This window comes from Gracilinanus agilis, chromosome 1 (assembly GCF_016433145.1).
Source record: "Gracilinanus agilis isolate LMUSP501 chromosome 1, AgileGrace, whole genome shotgun sequence".
Classification (NCBI taxonomy): Eukaryota; Metazoa; Chordata; class Mammalia; order Didelphimorphia; family Didelphidae; genus Gracilinanus; species Gracilinanus agilis.
The window spans coordinates 205,392,616-205,416,918 of NC_058130.1; the positions used below are offsets into that span (position 1 = coordinate 205,392,616).

A 24,303-nucleotide genomic window follows, 5' to 3' on the forward strand; every position below is an offset into this window, starting at 1 on the left:
TTCCTTCCTTCCTTCCTTCCTTCCTTCCTTCCTTCCTTCCTTCCTTCCTTCCTTCCTTCCTTCCTTCCTTCCTTCCTTCCTTCCTTCCTTCCATCCATCCTCCATCCATCCATCCATCCATCCATCAATACAAGGCAGAAGAGCAGTAAGAGCTAGGCAGTGGAGCTTAAGTGACTTGCTCAGGGTCTCACCGCCTTCTCAGTTATTTTAAATTATTTACCACCACAGTAGAATCTTCAATGAGGAGATTTGGTAGGATGGCCTAAAGGAGATCACCAAACTAGAAGCCACCTCAGTGGCTTGAGCCTGATTTTTTTTCCCTTTTCCCAGAATAGGTGTCAACTCAATTTTTAGTATTGGTTTTCTGACATTTTGCAATCCGTGTCCTCTCCCTCCCTTCTACCTTTTCCCCATCCCCAGGAAGATCAGTAATATGCTATATGGGCTGTCCATGTATTATGTAGAATACATATTTCCATGTTTGTCATGTTGTGAAACAAGGCACATATTGCTTGCACTATAGAAAAACTCATGGAGGAAATAAAGTGATGAATGGCCCGCTTCCATCTTTCTCTTCCAAGATAGTGGACAGCCTTCTTCGTCTTGAGACCCTTGGAGTTGTCCTGCATCCTCGCCTTATGGATGATACTAAGACACTCACATGCTATTGTTGTGGCCATGTACAATTTTTGAGGACTGATTTCTTAATGAGAATGGCTAGCATTTCTATGAGGGTAGCCAAGCACAGGGGGTAGAGTGCCAGACCTGGAGGCAGAAGGATCTGGGTTCAAATTTGTCTTCTGACACTTGTTAGCTGTGTGACCCTGGGCAAGTCATTTAACCCTATTGATCTCAGTTTCCTGATCTGTAAAATGAACTGGAAAAGGAAATGGCAAACCAGTCCATTCTTTTTGCCAAGAAAACCCTACATGGGTTCACAAAGAGGCAGACATGACTCAAAAAGACCACCAAACAACAAAGCAAGAATCACTCTAGCTACTAAGACGGGTCCCAGGTTCCTCCTCCTCCTTACATTGGGTTTTGTTCTGTCCAGTTCTGGTGCTGAAGATTAATTAAGCAATGAGCATATTCCTCCTGTTCCTTAAGCCATCCCTGCTGAGGGGAGTAGGAGAGCCTGGGTGTTTGCCTTGGGCTCTGAAATTTATTGGGAGTGATAACACTTAGAATTCTTTTCTAGTAGGAACCATTTCCATTAGCCACTCTGTTACCAAGCATACTTAATTAAAACTGGAAGCCAGCACTTCCTTCCCCCTGTCACAGCCTCCCCAGCCCTGCAGTCTCACTTGTGGCAGAGTCTTTGCCACTGTCCCCTGCCTTCCCTCTTCTCCTCCCCACAATCTGCAGAGGGAATCTCTTTTTTACTGCTTGCCCTGGGCACAAAATGGCTAGTTATTGATGGTAAAGTTGTGTCTGACTCTTCATGAGCTCATTTAAGATTTTCTTGGCAAAAAGATGCAGGAGTGGTTTGCCATTTCCTTCTCCAGCTCATTTTATAGATGAGGAAACTGAGGCAGTTCAATGACTTGCCCAGGGTTACCCAGTTAGTTAGTGTCTGAAGTTGGATCTGAACTTGGGAAAAGGAGGTTTCCCGAGCTCAGGTCGGGCACTGTGCCACCTGGTTGTCCCAGCTAAGTAAAGAGAAGATATGTAGGGGATTTGGGTGAGTCTTTGCCTCAGTTTCCTCATCTGTAAAATGGGCTGGAGAAGGAAATGGCAAACTCCTCCAGTACCTAAGGAGGTACAGTGGCTTGCTCCAGGTCATACAGAGAGCAAGCAACAAGTAGGGTTTGAACTCCTGTAATTAGGGAGACTGTGTAAGCCTGAAGCTCTCTCCCCTGTGCCACCTAGTTACTGATGGAATGAATGAATGAGTCTTCCAGCCTTCTTCGCAGAGGTGGGGGACTATGGGTGTGTGGAAGATTGTATATGTTGTCAGACTTTTTCCATGTGTCTGTTAGTTTCACTTATTTTCTTTGTTATAAAGGATTGCTCTCTGGGAGGAAAGGGATATGCTGGGAAAGGAGGTGAAGTTAAAACAAGATAAAATTTTGTTTTTTATTTATTTTTATTAAAGCCCTTACCTTCTGCCTTAGAATCAATACCGTATATTGGTCCTAAGACAGAAGATTGGTAAGGGTAGGCCATGGGGGTTAAGTGACTTGCCCAAGGTCACCCAGCTAGGAAGTGTCTGAGGCCAGATTTGAACTCAGGACCTCCCGTCTCTAGGCCTGACTCTCCATCTACTGAGCTACCCAGCTGCCACCAGTTTTATATTTTTAAAAATTGGGGGTAACTAGGTGGCATATTGGATAAATACTGAGTCTGGGACAACCTGGGTTCAATTCTAACCTCAGACACTTTTTAGGTGTGTCACCCTGGCCAAGTCACTTTACCGTTTTGCCTTAGAGTTGTTCCTAAAACAGAAAGTAAGGGTTTTTTTTTGGTTTGTTTGTTTGTTTTTCAGTTGAATCCTAGGAACTGCCCTTTCCACCTTCAGTGGCTATCTTGGGTGGTAGTACCTTAACAAGGAGGAGAGTGAGAATTGGTCAGTTGTACTTTCTTGGTTTCCCTGAACTCCCTGTTGTCTGCCGGTGGACCTTGGTAGAGACAAAGCAGAGGCCCCTTTAGACTAGAACAGCCCAGGAGCCGGTCCTTCTTGGGCCCTCCCCAGGAGCTGTTCATGACTGACGCCCTCCAAGGGCTCCCCTGGCCAGGTGGCCTTGGGGCTCTCTAGCTCCACTCCCAGGGACGGGGTTCTGGGAGAAGGGCAGATAGTGTGCCCGGGTTAGAAAGGGTCTAAAGAAGGGACGTTCTCCTTTGAGGTGGTAAATTACGGAGATGCCTGCCCGCTGCAGCACACGGTGACCCTGCCTGAGCACGCCAGCTGGGATTTGCCAGTCTGCCTTCTACAGGAAACAGAGCGGGAGGGGGGCCTTGGCTTAGAAGCCCGAAGGTCGTCTGTGCTTTCTGTGTGCGTCTGCCCCCAAGAGGGTCACCGAGAGGCAGACACGAGAAAAGCCACTGCACCACGTCTGCAGAACCCCCTAGAATTTATGCATACCTAAAACACTAGACATATAGGAGTGTGCGTATAAGTGTATATATAATATAATATTAGAAAGTGCCTTATTGGATAGAGCATTGACCCTGAAATTAGGAAGACTCCTCTTTGTGAGTTCTAGACCAGACTCAGACATTTCCTAGCTGTGTGACCCTGGACAAGTCACTAAACCCCCAAATGCCTAATCCTTGACACTCTTCTGCCTTGGAACTGAACCTTAGTATTGATTCTAAGACAGAAGTTAAGAGTTTAAAAAAAGAAGAAGGGCAGCTGGGTGGCTCAGTGGATTGAGAGTCAGACCTAGAGATGGGAGATCTTGGGTTTAAATTTGAACTCGGACACTTTCCAGCTGGGTGACCCTGGGCAAGTCACTTTACCCCCATTTCCTAGCCCTTGATGCTCTTCTGCCTTCGAAATGATTCTTAGTATTGGTTCTTTTTTTTTTTTTTTTTTTTTTAACCCTTACCTTCCGTCTTGGAGTCAGTACTGTGTCAGATTTGAACCTAGGACCTCCCCATCTCTAGGCCTGGCTCTCAATCCACTGAGCTACCCAGCTGCCCCCCTTAGTATTGATTCTAAGACAGAAAGTAAGGGTTTAAAAGAAGAAAAAGAAATTAAGTGATTGCCCAACATCAAGGCAAGTATTAAAACTCCACATTTTCTAACTCTACAAAGAGTCTGATCTCTGTACCACACCGTCCAAAGTTCACTGTTTTCTAAAATCAAAACCATCAAGAATCACATGAAAAAAGTGCTCTAAATTCCTCCTGATCAGAGAAAATGCAAATCAAAACAGCTCTGAGGTATCACCTCACACCTAGCAGACTGGCTAAAATGACAGCAGGGGAGAGTAATGAATGCTGGAGGAGATGTGGCCAAATTGTGACACTAATGCATTGCTGGTGGAGTTGTGAATTGGTCCAAACATTCTGGAAGGCAATTTGGAACTATGCCCAAAGGTCTTTAAATAATTGCCTGCCCTTTGATCCAGCCACAGCACTCCCCTTGTGAGTTAGTGGAGAGTAGAGGTAGGACTAGAACCCAGTTTCCCCGCACTACCGGGGCTGACCATCGTCCCACACTGCCTCCTTCTCCAGCTGTTCTCCTGATCCTGGTTGTCATCCTGAAAGGCGGGGATTCCTCTCACCTGGGGAGGTGCTAGAGGGTTGGAGGGGCCGGGTTGCTTTGGGGCACACCATGGTATGGAAGGCCGAGTGTTTAAGGAAAGATGGCGCTAAATCTAGCAGTTGCCTCATCTGGCATTTGGGGTTGCCAGCCAAAACAGTCTGTAATTTTGTGTTCAAAAAAAAAAAAAATTGCTAGCATGCTGTTCCCCAAACATGTTTCCTCTTTCTGTTTTTCAGGCTTTTCCCATCTGCCTAATGGGCTGTACCCTTCATATATTCCCCTGAGCCACCTGGAGCCCCCCAACAGCGGCAGTCCCCTTCTGGCCCAGCTGGGGCAGCCGGGCCTCTTTGACTCTCCGAAAGGTCAGCGTGCGTGGGCGGGTTGTTGGGAGCTGGGTGCCGTCTGTCTGCACACAGCAGACATATGCTTCAGCTCCCCTTTTCTCCTCTTCTTCCCACATGGCAGCTTCCCTCCGCCTTTGCAGGGCTTGGCAAGATGCTTCCCTCCTGCCCTCCCCACGTCCCTCTTTGTTAATGCCAGTTTCTCCTTGTTAGGCATGGTGGGGAGGGGTGGGGGAGGGTGAGATCTCAGATGGGTTATGTGAAGGATGGGAGGGATCCCCATCACAGGGGGCCCCCCCGGGCAGGGAGCTTCTGAGGCCAGCTCTGTTCTAGAGCCTGCCTCTTCCCAGCCCTCAGGGAGACACTCCCTTCTTTTCCTTCTGCCCCCTCCCAGCCCCCTGGCCCTAACAGCGGTTACTGCAGAGAGATTGAGCCAAGGGGGAACCCCAGACCCTTCACAAAAGGGCAGCTTGCTTTAGTGTTTACCTGGGATACACCTGTGGATGCTGTGCTGGGAGATGCGCTTCCCCTGCCCTTTTCTTCTCTCCCACTGCCACCTAAAGGCCCAGCTTCCTGACTTCATCTCAGACACCTTTCTGCCTCACTGTCTGTCTCTTGGACTCTCTCTCTTTCTCTGTCTCTCTGTCTCGCTCTTTCTCTCTCATTCTTTCTTTCTCTCTCTTGTTCTTTCTCTTTCTCTTGCTCTTTCTCTCTCTCTCATTCTTTCTTTCTCTCACTCTTTTTTGCTTGCTCTTTCTTTCTCTCTTTTTATCCCCCCTTTATCTCTCCCTCTCCCTCTTTCTCTTCTGCTCTCTTTCTCTTTCTTTCTTCCTTCCTCCCTCCCTCTCACATACATACACACATTCTCTCTCTCTCTCTTTCTCTCTCTCTTTCTTTCTTTCTCTCTCTCTTTCTCTCTCTTTCTCTCTCTCTCATTCTTTCTTTCTCTCACTCTTTTTTGCTTGCTCTTTCTTTCTCTCTTTTTATCCCCCCTTTATCTCTCCCTCTCCCTCTTTCTCTTCTGCTCTCTTTCTTTCTTCCTCCCTCCCTCCCTCTCACATACATACACACATTCTCTCTCTCTCTCTTTCTCTCTCTCTTTCTCTCTCTTTTTCTCTCTCTCTCTCTCTTTCTCTCTCTCTCTCTCTCTCTCACTCACTCACTCACACACACACACACACACACACACACACAAAGCTGTGAATTACGCTTTTCTGTTTTTTACATTGCTTTCTACATTTTGAGAGTAAATATTTGTTTAATGTAAGGATGACTGACTGAGTAAATACATACATACAGACCCCCCCCCCCCACCTCCCCTGGATATCCTGCCTTCATCAAAGCTACGTCACCTCCCCTCTATGTACCTCCCTCTCCTCCTCCCATTGGCTGAAAAACTGGCAAAAGGGAGTGAGGAAACGTGGTTCCTCACACTCCAAAGATATCTTCTTCAGGATTCCACAAAATATCACGATATCATGAAAAACCTAAGATTTTGGCCCAGGAATCCCAGCTTTGTCAGCAAGGAGACCATAACTTTTGGAGTTTGTTTTGGGAAAGGGGCGAGAGAGAGAGCTGAGGTTACTCTGTCTCTTGCTTCCTGGGGGATTGTGGATGTGGGTGCTGAATTCCAGGCTTGGAAATGACTGTCTGCAGGGTCTGGAACAGACCATTGAAGCTTTCACTGGGTCTGGCCTCTGTTAGGGCGGAGCAGGGAGGAGGGAGAGCTTGGTTTCATCCCCGCCAAGTGGGATCTACTCTATCTTTGATGACCACTAGAGGGGATAGGATGGATCTAGATTCTTCCAGACTACTCTTCCCTGGGTTTCCTCTAATTGGGCCTGGGATAAAGTCAACTTTGAAGTGGTAAATTTGACAAGCTTTTTTGCTCTCACCCCAGGGCGAAAATAACCAAAAGTTCTAGACTTTCTAGAGTATTTGACCTTTATCTTTTTCTTAATTTTAAAATTCTCTAGTCCATTTTATTTTTCAATTCTCACAATTAAATTAAATTATTTTTTTTTATAAACCCTTACCATCTGTTTTAGAATTGCTATCAGTTCCAAGGCAAAAGATTGATAAGGGCTGTGCATTTGGGGTTAAGTGACTTGCCCAGGGTCACATAGCAAGGAAGTAACAGAGTCTAGATTTGAAACCAAGACCTCTTGTTTTCAGGCCTGGCTCTCTATCCATTGAGCTACCTAGCTGCCTCCAATGAACAATTTTTTATTTTTTCCTTCTCTAACCATTGAACAAAAAAAAAAGAAAGAAGGAAAAAGAAAACCCAAATTTGCTTTGACAAATAAGCACGATCATGCAAAGCAAATTCCCTCAAAAAGGCCTATCTCATCCTTCATTTTGAGTCCATCCTATGCATTATCATTGATTCTCTGGAATATTCCACTTAAAAAAAAATTCTTCCCTTCTGTCTTAATATTGATTCTAAGACAAAATGGCAAGGGCTAGGCACCAGGGGTGGGGGAAGAGGTCAGTGACTGGCCCAGGGTCTCAGAGCTAGAAGTGTCTGAGGCCAGAGGGAATATTCTGCTTTGGTTGAGTGGGTCTCTCCCTGATCCTGCATCATTTGTATGGATGCTGCTCCTACCGGGTGAGGGATAGGCTGACCTCGGAGATGCCGACAACTCACTCCTTTTTTGCTGCTTTGCAGATGGATTCTATCTACCAGGCCAGGTGGCCCTGCACCCCCAGAACCCCGTTTCCAGGACCCCCGCCGGCCACTCGTCGGGCTCCCTGCTCCGGGACAAGGAGCTCGGCCACCTTCCCAAGAGCTCCCGGGAGGGCCCCGCGAAGGAGCACAGCAAAGAGAGGGCGTGCAGGGGGGACCTGCCGCCCCCCTTCGGCAAGAGGGAGGGCAAGGCCAAGGAGGAGCCGAGGCCGCGCAGCGTGGTGGACCTGACCCAGGACGCCAAGCCGGAGGGGGAGCGCAGGCTGAGCGGGCTGGAGCGGGCGGCCAAGATGGGCGAGCGGCTGTCCCCCTTCCTGACGGAGCACGTGGGCCACCGGGGGCTGGGGGGCGCCGAGCCCAAATCCAAGAACCCCCTGCAGACGTCGTCCCTGAGCAACTGCAATGGCGGCGGGGACCCTCTGCTGAAGGTCCTGGGCGCCGAGCAGGACTGCTGCAGCAAGGACCCGGCCCGGCACGACGAGAACATGCGGCCCGCGGCGCACGGCCACCTGGACCGGATGAAGCGCGGCGAGGCCGTCGTCCCCGCCATGACCACTTTGCACATCTCCTGCACCTGCCCCTCTCCGCACCCCGCGCAGCAGCCGGGGAAGATGACCCCCTCCTCTTCGGCCTCGGCGTGCGCGGCCACATTCCCCCCGCAGCCCGTCCATTCCAGCATGTACACCATCTTTCCCCCGGCCAAGGAGCCGGGCCGGGAGCACAAAGTCATCGCCCCCACCTTCGTGCCTTCCGTCGAGGCCTACGACGAGCGGACGGGGCCCATCCAGATCGCCTCGCAGGCCCGGGACAATAAGGCCAAGGACAAGGAGGCGAGCAAGGTGGAGGGGCTGCAGCCCCCCTCGGAGCGGGGCCTGGCGGACCTCTCGCGCGCCCTCCTGCCCCAGGACTTCCCGTGCCCGGGCGACGCCAGGAGGGCCGAGGTGCTGCGGGAGAAGAACTCGGTGATCCGGGCCAACTCCTTGGTGCTGAAGCGGCACGCCGCGTCCGAGCCCTTCCAGAGCCGGGCCGGGCTGGGCTCCCCCGAGACCAGGGACTTCCTGCCCTCCAAGGACCTGCTGAAGCCCGAGGTGGAGCACCGGGCCTGCGAGCGCGAGCGCTTCTCCAGGGCGGCCACCAAGGAGGCGGCCAAGGTGTACGGCACCCTGGACCCTTCCCGGCAGCACCCGGACGCCGGGCAGCTCAAGCTGCCGCCCGAGCAGAAGTGGAAGCCCTTCGAGATGAGCAACTTCGCCACCACTCAGATGGCCGTGCTGGCCGCGCAGCACAACCACGTCAGCCGGGTGGAGGAGGAGGCGGCCAAGAAGGGCTATCTGGACCCCAGTGGGCTGCCGCGGGTGTCCGTGGTGGGAGGCCCCCGCGGCGGGGCGGACCTCCATGCGGTCTCTCACAGCGAGGGCTCTGCCATGCAGAGCCTCATCAAGTACAGCGGCAGCTTCGCCAAGGAGGCCTCCGCCCGGCCCGGCAGCGGCAAGAAGAGCCCTTTCGGCGGGCTGGGCAACATGAAACTGGACCCCTCGCAGCTCGGTACCACCAAGGTCCAGCAGCTGCTCTCCCACCAAGGGGGCAAGCAGCTAAAGAGGGACCCGGAGAGGCCGGAGAGCGCCAAGTCGTTCGGGAGGGAGAGTATCGGGTCGCAGGGGGAGGTGGAAGTGAGGCACCCGCCCGTGGGCATTGCCGTGGCAGTGGCCCGCCAAAAGGACAACAGCGGCACCAAGCTGGGGCCCAGCCTGGCGGACCAGGATCGGCCTTTATCCCTGAGCAACATCAAAGGTAGGACCCGCACGGGGCAAAGGCCTCACCTTCTCCCGCTCTCGGATTCTCTGTCTGCCTCTGCTTCTGCCTCTGCCTCTGTCTCTGTCTCTCTCTCTCTCTCTCTCTGTCTCTATCTATCTATCTATCTATCTATCTATCTATCTCTGTCTCTCTCTCTCTCTGTCTCTCTCTGTCTCCTCCTCTCTCCTCTCTCTCTTTCTCTCCTCTTCTCTCTTTCCCTCTCATTTTCTCTCCCTTTCTCTCTGTCTGTCTCTTTCCCTCTTTCTCCCTCCCTCCTCCCTCTCCCTCTCTCATTTTCTCTTGCTTTCTCTCTGTCTCTGTCTCTCTTTCTCTCTCTGTCTGGAAACATTCTTGAATGGGAATGAAGGAGGAACTCCAAAAGAGTAGTTCTTGGCCCAAGGTGGGCCCATAGAAATAGGGAATGGAGGAGAAGCAAAGGGGATATTTCATGCGTGTATTTGAGAACTTGATTTGTATTGAGGGGTTCTAAAGACAATGAGGGGAGATAGAGGGAAATGTTGCGGTCTAGTTGGGAGACCAAATGGACCAAAAGGAAGGAGGCCTGAGTTCTAGGCCTGGTGACTTTGGGCAAGTCATTTAATGCTCTGTGTCTCCATCTATTTACTTTTTAAATGTGAATAACTTTTTTTTTTTTTTTTAACCCTTACCTTCTGTCTTAGAACTGATACTGTATAGATTGGTTCCAAGGCAGAAGTAAGGGCTAGATCAGTGATTCCCAAAGTGGGCGCCACCTCCCCCTGGTGGGTGCTGCAGCAATCCCGGGAGCGGTGATGGCCGCAGGTGCATTTATCTTTCCTATTAGTTGCTATTAAAATTAAAAAAAAAAACAAACTAATTTCCAGGGGGCTAAGTAATATTTTTTCTGGAAAGGGGGTGTAGGCCAAAAACATTTGGGAACCACTGGGCTAGACCATGGGAGTTAAGTGACTTGCCCAGAGTCACACAGCTAGGAAGGGTCTGAGGTCACATTTGAACCCAGGACCTCCCATCTCTGAGCCTGGCTCTCCATCCACTGAGCCACTTAGCTAGTTGCCCTGAGGATAACTCTTAATTCTATGACCAGAGCATAAAATAGGAAGGTAAGTAAAGGACCAAAAAGACCACCATGGATGGGCCTCCTTTTGAAATTGTAGGGTCTGTAGTGTCAAGCCTCTGTTATTTCTCCACACAGGGTTAGGATGACACTGCTATTATGCCCACTTTCACATTTTGGGGGTATTTTAATAGGTCAAATGTTACATTTCCTGGTGCCTCTGTTATTTCCCTTTGTTGAAATGTAGCGGCAACTCTTCCTAAAAGGTTGGAAGAGGAGAGATGGGTAGTAGGGCAGGGACACCGAGGAAGAGTTGACTAGAGAGACAGGCAGCTGAAGCATCGGGTCAGGGAAAAGTGCATCCCCGGCTCTTCCGAGGCCCCCCAGACCAAGAGGTCCTTTTCTCTGGGCCTCTTCGAGGCCAGCCTTCGGGAATGTGGAGGCGACTCCGAAGCTAGCCCTCCTCAGGGGGGGAGGGTAACCCAAGTACAGATCAAGACCCCCTCCAGAACAGATTCCAAGGGGCACAGTATAATTGGAGATTTTGAACCTTGGACTTATAGGGATGTGATTTCAGAGAGGGGACTCCTGCGTGAGAAAACTGCCTCTACTAGGATGGATCAGTAACTGCTCTGCAATTTATAGTCTTGTGAGAGGCCCTGGGGACGCTGAGAAATGAGTGACTGGTGCATAAAAACACAGACACTCAGTGTCAGGTGGGATTCGAATCTAGGTCTTCTGTCTTCAAGGCTGGCTGTCTCTTTATATTCAGTTTATACAACAAGCCCAGACTTTCTAAGGTGAATTCATGAGAGAAAAGAGATGCACTTGTTATTGCTGTGGGGTTCGGAGAAAGTGGGAAGGATGATACACGAGAATTCTTTTTTTAAGACTTGGTCTCCCCCCCTTTTTTTTAAAACCCTTTCTGTCTTAATAACAACAGAAGGGTAAGGGCTAGCCAACTGGGGTTCAGTGTCTTGCTTAGAGTCACACAGCTAGGAAGTATCTGAGGCCAGTTTTGAACCCATGAAGCATCTTTAAGTTACTGATTCCAGAAGGCAGCTGGGTGGCTCAGTGGATGGAGAGCCAGGCCTAGAGACGGGAGGTCTTATGTTCAAATTTGACACTTCCCAGCTGTGTGACCCTGGGCAAGTCACCTAACCCCCTTGGCCTAGCCCTTCCTGCTCTTCTGCCTTGGAACCAATACCCAGTATTTATTCTAAAAAGGAGGGTACGAGTTTAAAAATTTTTTTAATTGAGTGTCAACCATGTCCCTGGTACCATTCAAAACATAGAGCAAGACATGCTTTCTACTCACAGTCTAAATAAGAAAAACAAGACAAGCGAGACGGAAAGCTCCCAGGAGGAAAGGAGGGTCCAGCCTCGTGGGAATAACAGTGAGCAGAACATTTCGCTGTCTGTCGCTTCGTCTTTGGACCTTCCTTCCAGTCTCCTTGGTTCTAGGAGAGTTCATGACTGGGGGAGGAACTAGAGAAACCCTGGGCAAATGAGAATTTCCCAAATATTGTCTTGATTTACAAATATTATCTGGTTTGATGCTCAGAAGCATCTCCAGAGGGAAGTGCTTTACAGAGGAGGACACTGAGAGATGAGTTAAATAATATTCCTGGCTTCCCCCAGTGATGAAGTGTTGGAGGCTGGATTTAGAGTCCGGTCTTCTTCCTCGCTTCAGGCCCCACCTTGATCCCCAGGGAAAGAGTCCGGGCCTGGGGAGGCACTGTTTGATCATGGAAACCGCTCTGGGTGTAGGACCAGAGGAGGACGAGTTCAAGTCCTGCCACCATCCCCAATGCCCGGTGCAAGACTGGGGAAAAGTCTCTTCCTTCTCCTGGGTCTCTGATTCTTCATCTCAATACGGAGGGTTTGGGATGAGATGGCCTTGGAGGTTGCTTTGAGTTCTAGACCCTCTCCATGGAGAGGGAGGCGGGCAGTCAGGTTGTGTGTTGGGGAAGACGTATAAACCTGTGGCATGAAGGGGAAAAGCCCTATTCAGACCAGCCGTTTGGGCTGAATTCATTCATTTGTTTCTTTGTTTATTTTTTTGTTGGGCTGAATTTAGAATCAGTTTGATCAAGATTGTTTCTCCATTAGGTCCATTCCTATAACCATAGTCCTCGGCCCTGGAAATTGTCCGCCACTTGACCGTGGTGGGTGGCCGTTGGAGTTAGGCGAGAAGGAGAAAGAGAGGATTTTCTCACCCACCTCCCAGCCTTCTGCCCTGATGGAAGGCTGGGAATGCCTGGCCAACGTGCACAGGCTTCACCGCCTGGGACAGAGCGGGCGCCATAGCAGGGCCCAGGAGGGAGCCATAGAAGTAGATTTGGATGCTGGGAGATTTGTGTGTGTGTCCATGTGTTTTGGGACACCAGAGAGAAAGAAGGGTTTTTAGAAGCCCGGGGAGAACCAATGGAAGAACGTCCACTTAGGAGGGAAGAGAAAAAATGGGCGACTGTGGTGTGTGCTGGGCAGCCAAGCAAGAGAGAAGGAAAAGGCCCAACGTAACGTCGGGTCTGTGGGGGGTTTACTCTTTGTCTTATTTTAAATTCTAAAAAGGTTTTCTTAGGGCCCTCAGTGGATAGAGAGCCAGGCCTAGAGATGGGAGATCCTGGGTTCAAATCTGGCCTCAGACACTTCCCAGCTGTGTGACCCTGGGCAAGTCACTTAACCCCCATTGCCTACCCTTACCACTCTTCTGCCTTGGAACCAATCCTCTAAGACAGAGGGTCAGGGTTGAAAAAAATAATTAAAGATGCTTCATGGGTTCAAATCTGGCCTCAGACACTTCCCAGCTGTGTGACCCTGGGCAAGTCACTTCACCCCTACTGCCCAGCCCTTACTGCTCTTCTGCTTTGGGACCAATACACAGTATTGATTCTAAGACAGAAGGTGAAGAGTTTAAAAAAAAAAAAAAAAAAGGTTTTCTTGGTGTTTCTTTTCATAGATCCCTGTCACTTCCGTGTGACTCGCTCCTCTGGCCTCCTCACCCCAACCTTCCTTCTAACAAATCCAGAGGGGAAAAAACCCAGCTCACCCCCTTGGCAATGTCTGAAAATGTGGGCCTAGTTCTGAATCTGTAGTCTACCACCTCTCTACTGAGAGGAAGAGGAAGCGGCCTATATCATCCTTCTGAATTCTACCACCCTTCTTCCTCTGGGGCAGATTGCTTAGGACCCCAGAGAACCTCTTGGGGTACCCTTGGGCCAAGGTGGGATGGGAAGTGACTTCATCCAGCAGCTCTGAGAGGGCCTTGGAAGCACCTTGTTCATTAGGATAATGTGGTTGATTTCTTGATTCTGGGGGGGTGGCCTGTCTCTAGGCCTGGTTCTTGATCCACTGAGCCACTCAGCTGCACACACACCCCACCCAGTCTTTTTTAAGTGGCTCCTGTAGAGGTTACCCTTATTTGTCCTGTATCACAAGTGGGAGATATTTGAAGTGAACCCAAGGAGAAAATATGGATGGATGCACATCTATTGCTATTTCTGGGAATACATTCCCAGCCAGAGCCTGCTCCCAAAGTCATTTTCATACCATAATGGAACATCAGTTAGTGGGGGGTTATGGTATTCTTATTATTTTTTTTTTAAACCCTTACCTTCCATCTTGGAGTCAATACTGTGTATTGGCTCCAAGGCAGAAGAGTGGTAAGGGTAGGCAATGGGGGTTAAGTGACTTGCCCAGGGTCACACAGCTGGGAAGTGTCTGAGGCCGGATTTGAACCTAGGACCTCCTGTCTCTAGGCCTGACTCTCAATCCACTGAGCTACCCAGCTGCCCCCTGGTATTGTTGTTGTTGTTGTTGTTTTATTATTATTATTATTATTATTATTATGCTTCATGGGTGATGAGGGCCCTCATGGGCTACCACTAGCATTCAACTCTATAGTTTTCCCCTAGGCTCTACACCAGGGTTCTTAAATTTTTCAGTGTCAGGGAACCCTCCATCTGGTGATACCTTTGGACCCCCTTCTCAGAATAATATTTGGGTTTGTTTGTTTTTTAATTAATAAGGGAAGGAAGGGACAGCTGGTTGGCTCAGTGAATGGAGAGCCAGGTCTAGAGATAGGAAGGAAAGTCCTAGGTTCAAAGCTGATCTCAGACCCTTCCTAACTGTGTGACCCTGGGCAAGTCACTTAACCCCCATTGCCTAGGCCTTACCGCTCTTCTGCCTTGGAACCAATATACAATATGATTCTAAGACAGAAGGTAAGAGGTTTTGTTTCTTTAAAAAGGAAAGGGGAAAAGAATGTATTTTAGGTCAGTCAGTGGGGTATGACTTCTCTTGGTGTTGGTAGCTCCTACCCATCCCTAGCGGGCCATCAAGACCTTCCTGCAATCCCTGCCCCTCGTGTTGTCCAGGCCTGCCCGCGAGTCCTGGCCTTTGGGATCGAGCTGGCCCGGCTCCTCTTCCTTCACACGGTCCCCCCCAGCAGCCTGGGCGGCAGGTATGGGGAGGGGGTCCCCCACCCTCCACCTCTTTTAGGACAGACACGGCCAGATTTATTCCGTCGGTCATCCGGGTGCCATCTTTACCCCAGCAGCCATTTTTCTCCATCCCTGTTCCATCGTTTGGGGCTGTCTTGGGCTTTCTCATCCGCGCTAGGGGGGAGCTGTGTGTAACAGCCATTCAGCCCCCCCCCAGACCCTCCCACCAGGCATTAAATGTAATTTACTGAGTCCAACTCAGAGGCTGCAAACAAGGGTTGAATTCTAACAGGCCTCTGGGTCTGTTGCTAAGCAATGGAACTGGCTTGGCAACAGAAGCAGGCCCTCCTCTCCCCTGTAACCCCCCCCCCCCCAAACCCCTCTTCCTTTCCCCCATGTGCCAAGAGTCTAGTAATAACATTAGCTTGCTTGCTTGGGAGTGGAGAGTGCTTGAATATTTAGACCTTTTAAGAAAGAGAAAGCGGGCTTTAGATGACTAATCTGTAGTATTTGGCTAGTAAAATGCAAGTATTTAGTACTAGGCCTTGGTTGCCATGGAAACCGGGCCTCAGCCTGTCCTCTGTGCATAATTGATTGAATTTTGTATGCAAGTTCCCTGCATCATGTTATATATGGACAAAATGGTCATTCAGGGATAGAGACAATAAGCGTTCTGTACCAGCCCCAGGGCGGGGGGAAGGATCAGGGGAAGGGCCCAGGGGTGTGGCCCAGGGGGAGCCGGAGCCCCTTTAACATTAAACCTGTAATAAATAATGGATGCGCCATAGTATGGCCAGCCCCAGTGAGGCTGGCGTTGGGAAAGTCCCCGGCTGGCGGGCTCCAGGGAAGAGCGGTTGGTTGGGAATTTCTGGGCACTTCTCCCTCCTATCCCATCATTAAAAAAAGGGGGGGAAGAAGAAATGAATGGTATAGGAATGAAAGCCTCCCTTGCAGCGAGGCGCATGTGTCTTTGGTGGCGTTAGCCAGCTTTGGAAAGGCACAGATTAGTCCATTAAAATACGCAGCACTCTTTGTTTTATTCTTCTTTTTGCTGCCAGCTCATTTGATGGGTGATGAAGGTATCTGCTCCCACGGCCCCCTGGAGCTTGAGGGGCGTGCATGTACCTTTTTGTTGTTGTTGTTAAACGTTTAGGGGTTCAGCAAGTCTGGACGGCGATCCTGGAGGAGGTCTTTTCTTGGGGGGAATTAGCCCCCAAACCGTTTCGATCCCTCGGATGAGGTGTCAGGGAGCTGTTGGGCCTCCCGATTCCCTCGGAGCCGTGGGTGTTGGCATCCGACCCTCTGTGGGTGGTTTGGCAGGAGCGGCAGCAGAAGCTGCGAGACAAAAAGCCTCGGCATCCGGACGCTTCAGAAGAATACCACCGTGTAGGGCGGGGGTAGAGGACGGAACAGAGGCCCAAAGAAAGACAGTGACTTACCCAGGGTCACCCAGCTAGACTGGAGCCGCGCCCTTCTCACTCGGGGACGCTGCCCGCCGCCACGGCAACACAGCACGGTTATGGGCCTGTCCCTACGTGGCCAGCTGTCTGGTCCCGTTCACCCCATTACCCTGAGCTTGGTGTTAATGAGGCCAACTCATTATGAGCCCAGTCTCCATGGGGCCACTTAATTTCCCACAGAGAGACACTTTGTTCTTTGGTTCTTCATCATAGCCCAGACCTCCAGCAATCCATTTTCTTTTCTTTTAAAAAAAAAAATCCTCACCTTCTATCTTAGAATCAATACAGTGTGATTCGAAGGCAGAAAGTAAGGGAAAAAAGTAATCTTTTTTTTTTTTTAAAGATCATTTGGAAATATTTAACAAAATAAATAAAAATACAACAAAATGTAGATAATGCTTTAAAAAATAATGCTGTGTATTAATTCTTTTTTTTTTTTTTAACTCTTATCTTCCATCTTGGAGTCAATACTGTGTATTGACTCATAGGTGGAAGATTGGTAAGGGTAGGCAATGGGGGTCAAGTGACTTGCCCAGGGTCACACAGCTGGGAAGTGGCTGAGGCCGGATTTGAACCTAGGACCTCCTGTCTCTAGGCCTGGCTCTCAATCCACTGAACTACTCAGCTGCCCCCCTGTGTATTAATTCTAAGGCAGAAGAATGGTAAAAGCTAAGCAATGGGGGTTAAGTGACTTGCCCAGGGTCGCACAGCTAGGAAATGTTGGAGGCCAAATTTGAACCCAGGACCTCTGCTCTCCAGGCCTGGCTCTCAATTCACCAAGCCATTTAGCTGCCTCCTTTTCTCCCGCCCTCCCCCCCTCCCAATCCATCTTCAAATGTCTGCTTTGTTTATGGAAGAGCAGCTCATAGGATAATAGGGTGTTATATATAGGATCATAGATCCTAGTCTGGAAGGAACCTTTGAAATCAACTGTTCTAACCCCTTCATTTTTTACAGTTGAGGAAACTGAGGCTGAGAGATTATATGACTTGCCCAGGGCTACAGGTAATAAGAGTCTGAGGCAGAATTTGAACTCTGTCTTTATGACGCCCAAGCCCAGCCTTCCTTCCAAGACAGCGTGTGACCTGTAGCACCCATCCTATTTTGAAAAAAAAAAAATTTTTTTTTTCAATTTAAAGTAGCAAACATTTTTTATTGTAGTATGTATTTCTATAAATATGACTCATTAAATAATTAAAAGCCCAAATGATTAGCTACTTAATCACTGCAAGCAAACTGAATCCAAAGATAAAATTTCCAGGGTCCCCTCTTTTCTCTTTCTTTGGAAGGGAGCTAAGTCTTTCAGACGGAAGACGCCTTTCATCCGGCGTCCAGTAACTTGACTTTGGGTCCCCTACAGCCCCTTATTTCATGTCGCCGTCTCCAAGCCTCAATAATCCTACCCGATTGTATTTATAGAAGTTAAGTGAAATAGAAAAAAATGGATGGAAGGGAGCTAGGTTCTCCCGGAGGTTGTAGAATCACTTTTTCTGGGAGATTCAAGTGGGAGGATAATGTCTGGTATGTGGTAGGTACTTAATAAATGCTTGCTAACTTGGATCCCATTGAGATGAGTAAGGGTGGGAGGATTGGTTTGCTTTTAAAAAGAAGATAACAATTTTTCTTGGTTATCATGGTGTGCCAGAAAGAACCTTAAAGGGGAAAAACCATAGTCCAGGTGCCAGTCTTGGCTCTGCTAATAATAAGGATGGCTCCATGGGACCACACATTTTCCCATCTTTCACTTGGGGAGAGTCTGGATTAGATAGGTTCTCTTTGATCATTTCTAGCTCTTCATAACTGTAAGGAGTCAAGTGTGGTCCTTTATTTTATTCCAAGTGGGATCCTTTTTTGAGAAGAGAGAAGAAAGCACAAAGGAGTCTGGGAATAGACCAGAGTGCCACAAGGGACTTGAAAGGTCATTTTGTCCAACTCCCATCATTTATGAATGAGGAAAGACCTTCAAAAGTTAAGGAAGTTGGCTCGAGAGAGACAGAGAGAGAGAGAGACAGACAGACAGACAGACAGACAGAGAAAGAGAGACAGAGAGAGACAGAGACAGAGAGAGACAGAGACAGGTCTGAGATTGGAAGGAACTAGATTCAAATCTGGCCTCAGACACTCACTGCGTGACTCTGGGCAAATTATTTAATCCCCAATTATCTAGCCTTGGAACAAATCCTTTCTGTTGATTCTAAGACAGAAGGTAAGGGTTTAAAAAAAAAAAAGTTGAGAAAGTTGTTCAAGGTTCTTCAGAGGTGGTAAGTGAAGAACTAGAATTCAAACCCAGTTGCTCTTTCCAAGATCAGTCGGATGCTCTTTCCACTGTAGTCGCTGTTTCTGGATTAGATTAGCAGTAGGGAATCTCTCGTGCCGCTCCCCCCCAGGAGAGATCATGCATGTAAGCATCGAGCTGCCATCTAGGGCCAAGCCCAGGCCTATAGAAATGAGGCTGTAGTTGCTATGCCAGCGAAACATCCTCTGCCACCCACTCTGCTATCGGCACATTTCAATCCCTCATGATGATGACTGTATGCGTGAAAAATGCTGAAAGAGAAGAGTTAGAAATGCTCCTGTCATTTCTGAGTTTGTATTTTTAGAAATAATTGCTAGGGGGCAGCTAGGGGGGCCCAGGAGATAGAGAGCCAAACCTGGAAATGAGAGATCCTGGGTTCAAATTTGCCTCACATACTTCCTGGGCAAGTCACTTAACCCCCATTGGGTTTTGTTGCTCTTCTATCTTGGAACTGATCATTAGTGTCCATTCTAAGCTGGAAGGTAGGGGTTTAAAAAAGAAAAAAGAAAAATAATTCATTGCTGTGGACCTGATGAAACCAAACAGGGTAAGGGCCCTGGCATCCCATGCTCCAGGGCTAGTTCCCCTCAGACTTCCTTTCCCCCTCCCAACCCCTTTGGGGTGGGGTGGGGTATTCTCTAGTTTGATTTGATAAGAAGTCCTATATCTGTCAGAGAGGCAGGTGAAGCTTTAAAAATCCTTTACCTTCTGTCTTAGTATCAATTCTAAGAAAAGTGGCAAGGGCTTGGCAATCAGTGACTTACCCAGGGTCACCTGGTTAGGAAGTATCTGAGGTCAGATTTGAACCCACATCTTCTAGACTCCAAACATGGCTCAAGGAAAGTGACTTAGTGAAGGCAGTGTGGTGCACTGGAAAAAGAATGTATAATTTGGAGCAAGAGGATCTGGATTCAAATCTAGATCCTTAACTTTTTTTCCTTAATCTTTATTAGTAACAACTCTTAAAACAGAAAGGTAAGGGGAAAAAAAGAATGGATATTGTTGGACTATGAAATTTACACACTAAAAATAAATCATAATCATTGGTTGATTCTTTAAAAAAAAAAAACAGAAAGGCAAGGGCTAGGCAAATGGAATTATGTGACTTCCCAGGGACACCTAGTTAGGAAGTATCTGAGATCAGACTTGAACCCATGTCTTCTGGAATCAAGACATGGCTCAAGGCAAGTGACTTAATGAAGGCAATGTGGTGCAGTGAAAAAACAGTGTACGATTTGGAGCAAGAGGACCTGGATTCAAATGTAGACTCAATTTATTTTTTTTTAATCTTTACTTTCTGTTTTAGTAACAACTTGAGACAGAAAGGCAAGGGCTTAGGCCCCTGGAGTTAAGCGACTTGCCCAGGGTCACCCATTTATCTTTCATTTATTTATTTATTTTGCATTTGTAAACCCTTAACTTCTGTATATTGGCTCTTAGGTGGAAGAGTGGTAAGGGTGGGCAATGGGGGTCAAGTGACTTTCCCAGGGTCACACAGCTGGGAAGTGTCTGAGGCCACATTTGAACCCAGGACCTCCCGTCTCTAGGTCTGACTCTCACTCCACTGAGCTACCCAGCTGCCCCCAGGGTCACCCATTTAAGAATGGTCCGAGGCCAGATTGGAACCCCATTTGACTCTGTTACATATAAACTGAGTTAACGACTTCTTCCCCCATCTATAAAACGAAGGAATTGGACTACATGTCCTCTCAGATTCCCTGTGACAGAGGAACCCTTTGGGGCCTGCCCCGAAGGCACAAGAAAGAAAAAACCAAACCGGTCTCAGGCCACCGCAGAGTATTCTGCCTTGATGAAGGTCAGATTGGTTTTTAGAGCCTGTGCGAAACCCCTGAAATAGTCCTTTCCTCCAGGAGGAGAGGACCCTTTGCAGATGGACTTATTCCTGGGAGACGGACAGGGGCACGCTGCAGGCTCCCCATCTGACAAGGAGACAGCCTGAGCCGAGCGCTCACTTTTCTAGGCTCGCAGTGGGAGGCAGAAGCAGGGACAAACCTGGGGGGTCTCTTGGCTTTCCAGTGTGACATTCCTTTCCAGCCACCTCTGCCCCCATGGGGATTGCCTGAGACATTTAGACCTCCAGGGAGTCTGGGAGACTTTAGGGAACCTCCGGGGGTCTTGCTCTGCCTCTGTCCCCTTGGGCGATCCCGGTTGGGTTTTGGCTGGCGACCCTGCAGTTTCCCACCAGAGAGGGGCTCAGGAAGGTTTGCTTCTGAATCGGTCCCTTTGTACTATTTGTCAGCTGGTTGGAATAAACCCCATGCCCACTCCTCCTTATCCCCGTTGGGGAGATTTCAGGACTTGGGGGGGGGGTGCCACGCACTGGGGGGGCATTTTTTAGAAAGAGAGACGTCTTCTCTCCTCCTCCTTTGGGGTGGTGAGTGGGGAAGAGCCAGAGACCCGCAGCAGGACAGGCAGGGCAAGCTGGAACGCTGTCAGCAGAGGCTTCCAGATGGCTGCGGAACCGCAGGGACACCCCTGTCTGCCCAGGCCGGAGCCCGCTTGGCACAGTGATGCAGCCAAGACCGGGGCTAGAAGGGAGTGCGCGGAAGCCCCGTCTCCCGTGCCAGCAGCTACTGTCTTTTTGTACTCCTTAGCCCGGCCTCCTCTCTAGCATTCCTGGGGAAATAGACCATGAGAAAAAGTAATTAACCACACATAAATTAAAACATATGGAGCCTCAAGACAATGAACATATTTCTCCTTTTAAGAAAACCATCTTTTGTTTGCTCGCTGATGTGGCTGGGGTGGATCGTAGATCAGGTTGTATCCGTGTTTCTTGTCTGTTACTGCAGTGACACTATTTATTCTGGCTCTGCTGGGCTTGGCGGACTTACTTTATAATAACACCAGAAAGGATTAAGGATGGTCGGTGTCAAGAGCTGGGGGATAGAAGACAAGATAGGATAACTAGCAGAGGAGGAGCAGCATGCCAAAGATTCTTTTAACCCTTACATTGCCTTGGAATCAATGCTGTCGATCGGTTCTAAGGCAGAAGAGCAGGAAGGGCTAGACAGGGGGCTCACACAGCTAGGAAATGTCTGAGGTCACATTTGAACCCAGGACTTCCCACTTCCAGGCCTGGCTCTCCATCCACTGAACCACCTAGAAACTCCCCTTCTGATGCTTCTGGATGCCTTATTCCAAGCCTGGGCTGACAAAGCCTATTGGGATTGGAAGTTGTTCTGTAGAGATGTGCATCTTCTCTGGTCTCACATCTATTTAGGATGATGAAATTTAGCAAGGTAGAAGGGAGGAGGAAGGAAGGGTGGCTAGTTAATATAGTGGATTAAGAGCCAGGTCTGGGTTCAGATGTGGCCTCAGACACTTCCAAGCTGTGTGACCCTAGGCAAGTCACTTAACCTTCATTTCCTAGTCCATAGCTCTTCTGCCTTAGAACCAATACTTAGAATTGATTCTAAGACAGAAAGTAAAGGCTAATTTTTTAATTTTTTTAATTGCTCTTTTGTCTTCAAGTTGTTCAAAAAAAAGAAAAAAGAAAGGAGAAAGGAAGAATAGTCTGTGCCTCCTGTTAAGGAAAGACAAGCCTCTCTTTTCTTCTCAGAACCTCAATCTCTCTCCCCAAAAGATGGGTATATTAGGGGGAGAGTTTGTGTAAAGCCACTAAAAAAACACTATTTGGATAAAGTATAAAGTTTAAGAAGGGATTACTACTATTTAGGACGACTTCAATCTCATGCTCAGGTTGAGCTAGAATTGGGGTTCTTAACCTTTATTTTGTTAGGGACCCCTTTGGCATTTGGTGAAGCCTATGGATCTTTTTTTTTTTCTCTTTAAACCATTACCTTCTGTCTTAGGATCAATACAGTGTATTGGTTTGAAGGCAGAAGAGTGGAAAGAGCTAGGCATTGGGGTGAAGTGACTTGCCCAGGGTCACACAGCTAGGAAGTGTCTGAGGCCAGATATGAACCCAGGACCTACTGTCTTTAGGCCTGGCTATCAGTCCACTGAGCCATCCAGCTACCTCTCTATGCCTCACTATTATTCACAAAATAAAATATATAGGATCAAAATTATAATTGAAATGGAGTCATAAACTTTTTTTTTCAAACTCTTACTTTCTGTCTTAGTATCACTTCTGATAGAAAAGATGCAAGGGTTAGGCAACTGGGGTTAAAGTGATTTGCTCAGGATCACAGAGCTAAGAAGTGTCTGAGGCCAGATTTGAAATGAGGGCCTCCTAAACACAGACCTGTTGCAAAATATTTTTTTTAAAACAAGTTCATGGGCCCTACTTTCAGAACTCCTGATTTAGAAGGTGCTGTCTAAGTCTGGTGGTGGGATCATCCCAGCAAGGCTGGCCAGGCAAAAACCTACGTATGGTGCCAGCTTGTTAAGAGTTTCCAGGGATATCTGGCTACTGCTGTTCCTTTCCTATACCTATAAAAGAACAGATTTTATCAAAGACCACTGGGTAAATGCCCTGTTGCTCTCTGGAACAATATAACCTTTTTTTTTTTTTTTTTTTTTTAAATAAAAAACCCTTACCCTTCCGTCTTGGAGTCAATATTGGCTCCAAGGCAGAAGAGTGGTAAGGGCTAGGTCAAGTAACTTGCCCAGGGTCACACAGCTAGGAAGTGTCTGAGGTCAGATTTGAACCTAGGACCTCCCATCTCTAGACCTGGCTCTCAATCCACTGAGCCACCTAGCTGCCCCCAACAATATAACTTCTGACCCAACTTCCTTTGAGGCAGAGTGATATAGTGGAAAGATCTCTGAACTTAGAGTCTCAGGAAATGGGTTCAGATCTCTATTAGGGCCCTGTGTGACCTTTTGTGGCCTCAGCAGCCTTATCTGTAAAATTGGAGTTGGACCAGATGACCTCCCAGCTCCCTTCCATTTCTAAACCCATGATCCCACCCTTTTTTGACATGCTAGTGGAAAACTCAACTCTTATCTTTCTTGGCATTGTCAATGTGACAGCAACATCTCGGAGTTTGGCCAAATACTTGTGTCAGAGCTGGTTCTTCCCAACCCTGGCCAGGGAACTCAGCATTGCCCCAAGCCTGATCTTGCAAAACCTGATAGATGAAAACTGTTTAATAGAAACACTGGCAGGCTGGTGGGTCCCACATCCATCTGCGATGAAGGTTATTAGCAGGGTGGAGAGGAGAGATGAAGGAAGAACTGAGCCAAGGGGGGGAATGAGGATGGGGCATGGCAGAGGACTTTTGGCCCCTTCTTAAATTATGAAGTTCTTCCCCAGGCTATTTCCACTGACTGGTTTGGTCTCCTTGTGTAGGACACAGTCGTTCAGACGAAGACTGCGGAGATGACCGAGGCCGCCACAGGGAAGAACGCCTCCTGGGTGGGGGGCGTCTGGAGCGGGACCAAGAGAAGCTGCTCAGGTGAGTCTTAACACTGGAAGAACCAGCCCCCCCTTTATTTCCCATGGGTCTTTCACCTCTGTCTCCATGATTCCCATCTGTCTTCCATCTCTTGACTCCTTATTTGTCTGGGGCCAGGGTCCAACTCTGAGCCATGCTCTGAGGCAGCCACTCTTGGCAGGCAGCTTTGGGGGAAGGAGCTAATTAATTCTTTGAGATTTAAAGTAAAGGATTAACATCATGGGGCCTCAAGCTTTGAGGAGTAGGAGGGGAATAAGTGGGCCTGGGTAGACAAAGAAGAGTTACTTGAATCTCCAGAGTGAAAAAAATATGAAGATAGGTGGCTTAGCTGTATTGGAGCTCAAACCACATTTATAAAGTGGCAATCGTTAAAACAATCTGGTATTGGCTAAGAAGGAGAGTGGAAGACCAGTGGGATAGACTAGGCACTCGCCATGCAATGGCAAATGACCATAGTCACCTAGCTTCTAGAAGAAAAATTCACTCTTTGACCAAAACCAATGCCTCATGCCATATTCCATGGCAAAGTCAAAATGGATACATCATTTAGAAATGAGTGATGCCTTAAACATATTAGGGAAGCACAAAATACCTGCCAGACCTATGGATAAGGTTAAAAAAAAAAAAAAG

The 24,303-nt window shown here is 48.4% G+C and overlaps 1 protein-coding gene across 1 annotated transcript in view; it reads left to right on the forward strand.

Annotated features, from left to right (window-relative positions):
• The window catches only part of TNRC18 (trinucleotide repeat containing 18), a 137,287-nt gene that overhangs the window by 35,899 nt on the left and 77,085 nt on the right, over window positions 1-24,303 (forward strand). Inside the window, exons 3-5 of the mRNA XM_044678753.1 lie at window positions 4,447-4,590; window positions 7,220-9,028; window positions 23,568-23,673. Coding sequence (XP_044534688.1) covers window positions 4,447-4,590; window positions 7,220-9,028; window positions 23,568-23,673 — 2,059 coding nt within the window. The remainder of the gene's footprint in view (window positions 1-4,446; window positions 4,591-7,219; window positions 9,029-23,567; window positions 23,674-24,303) is intronic.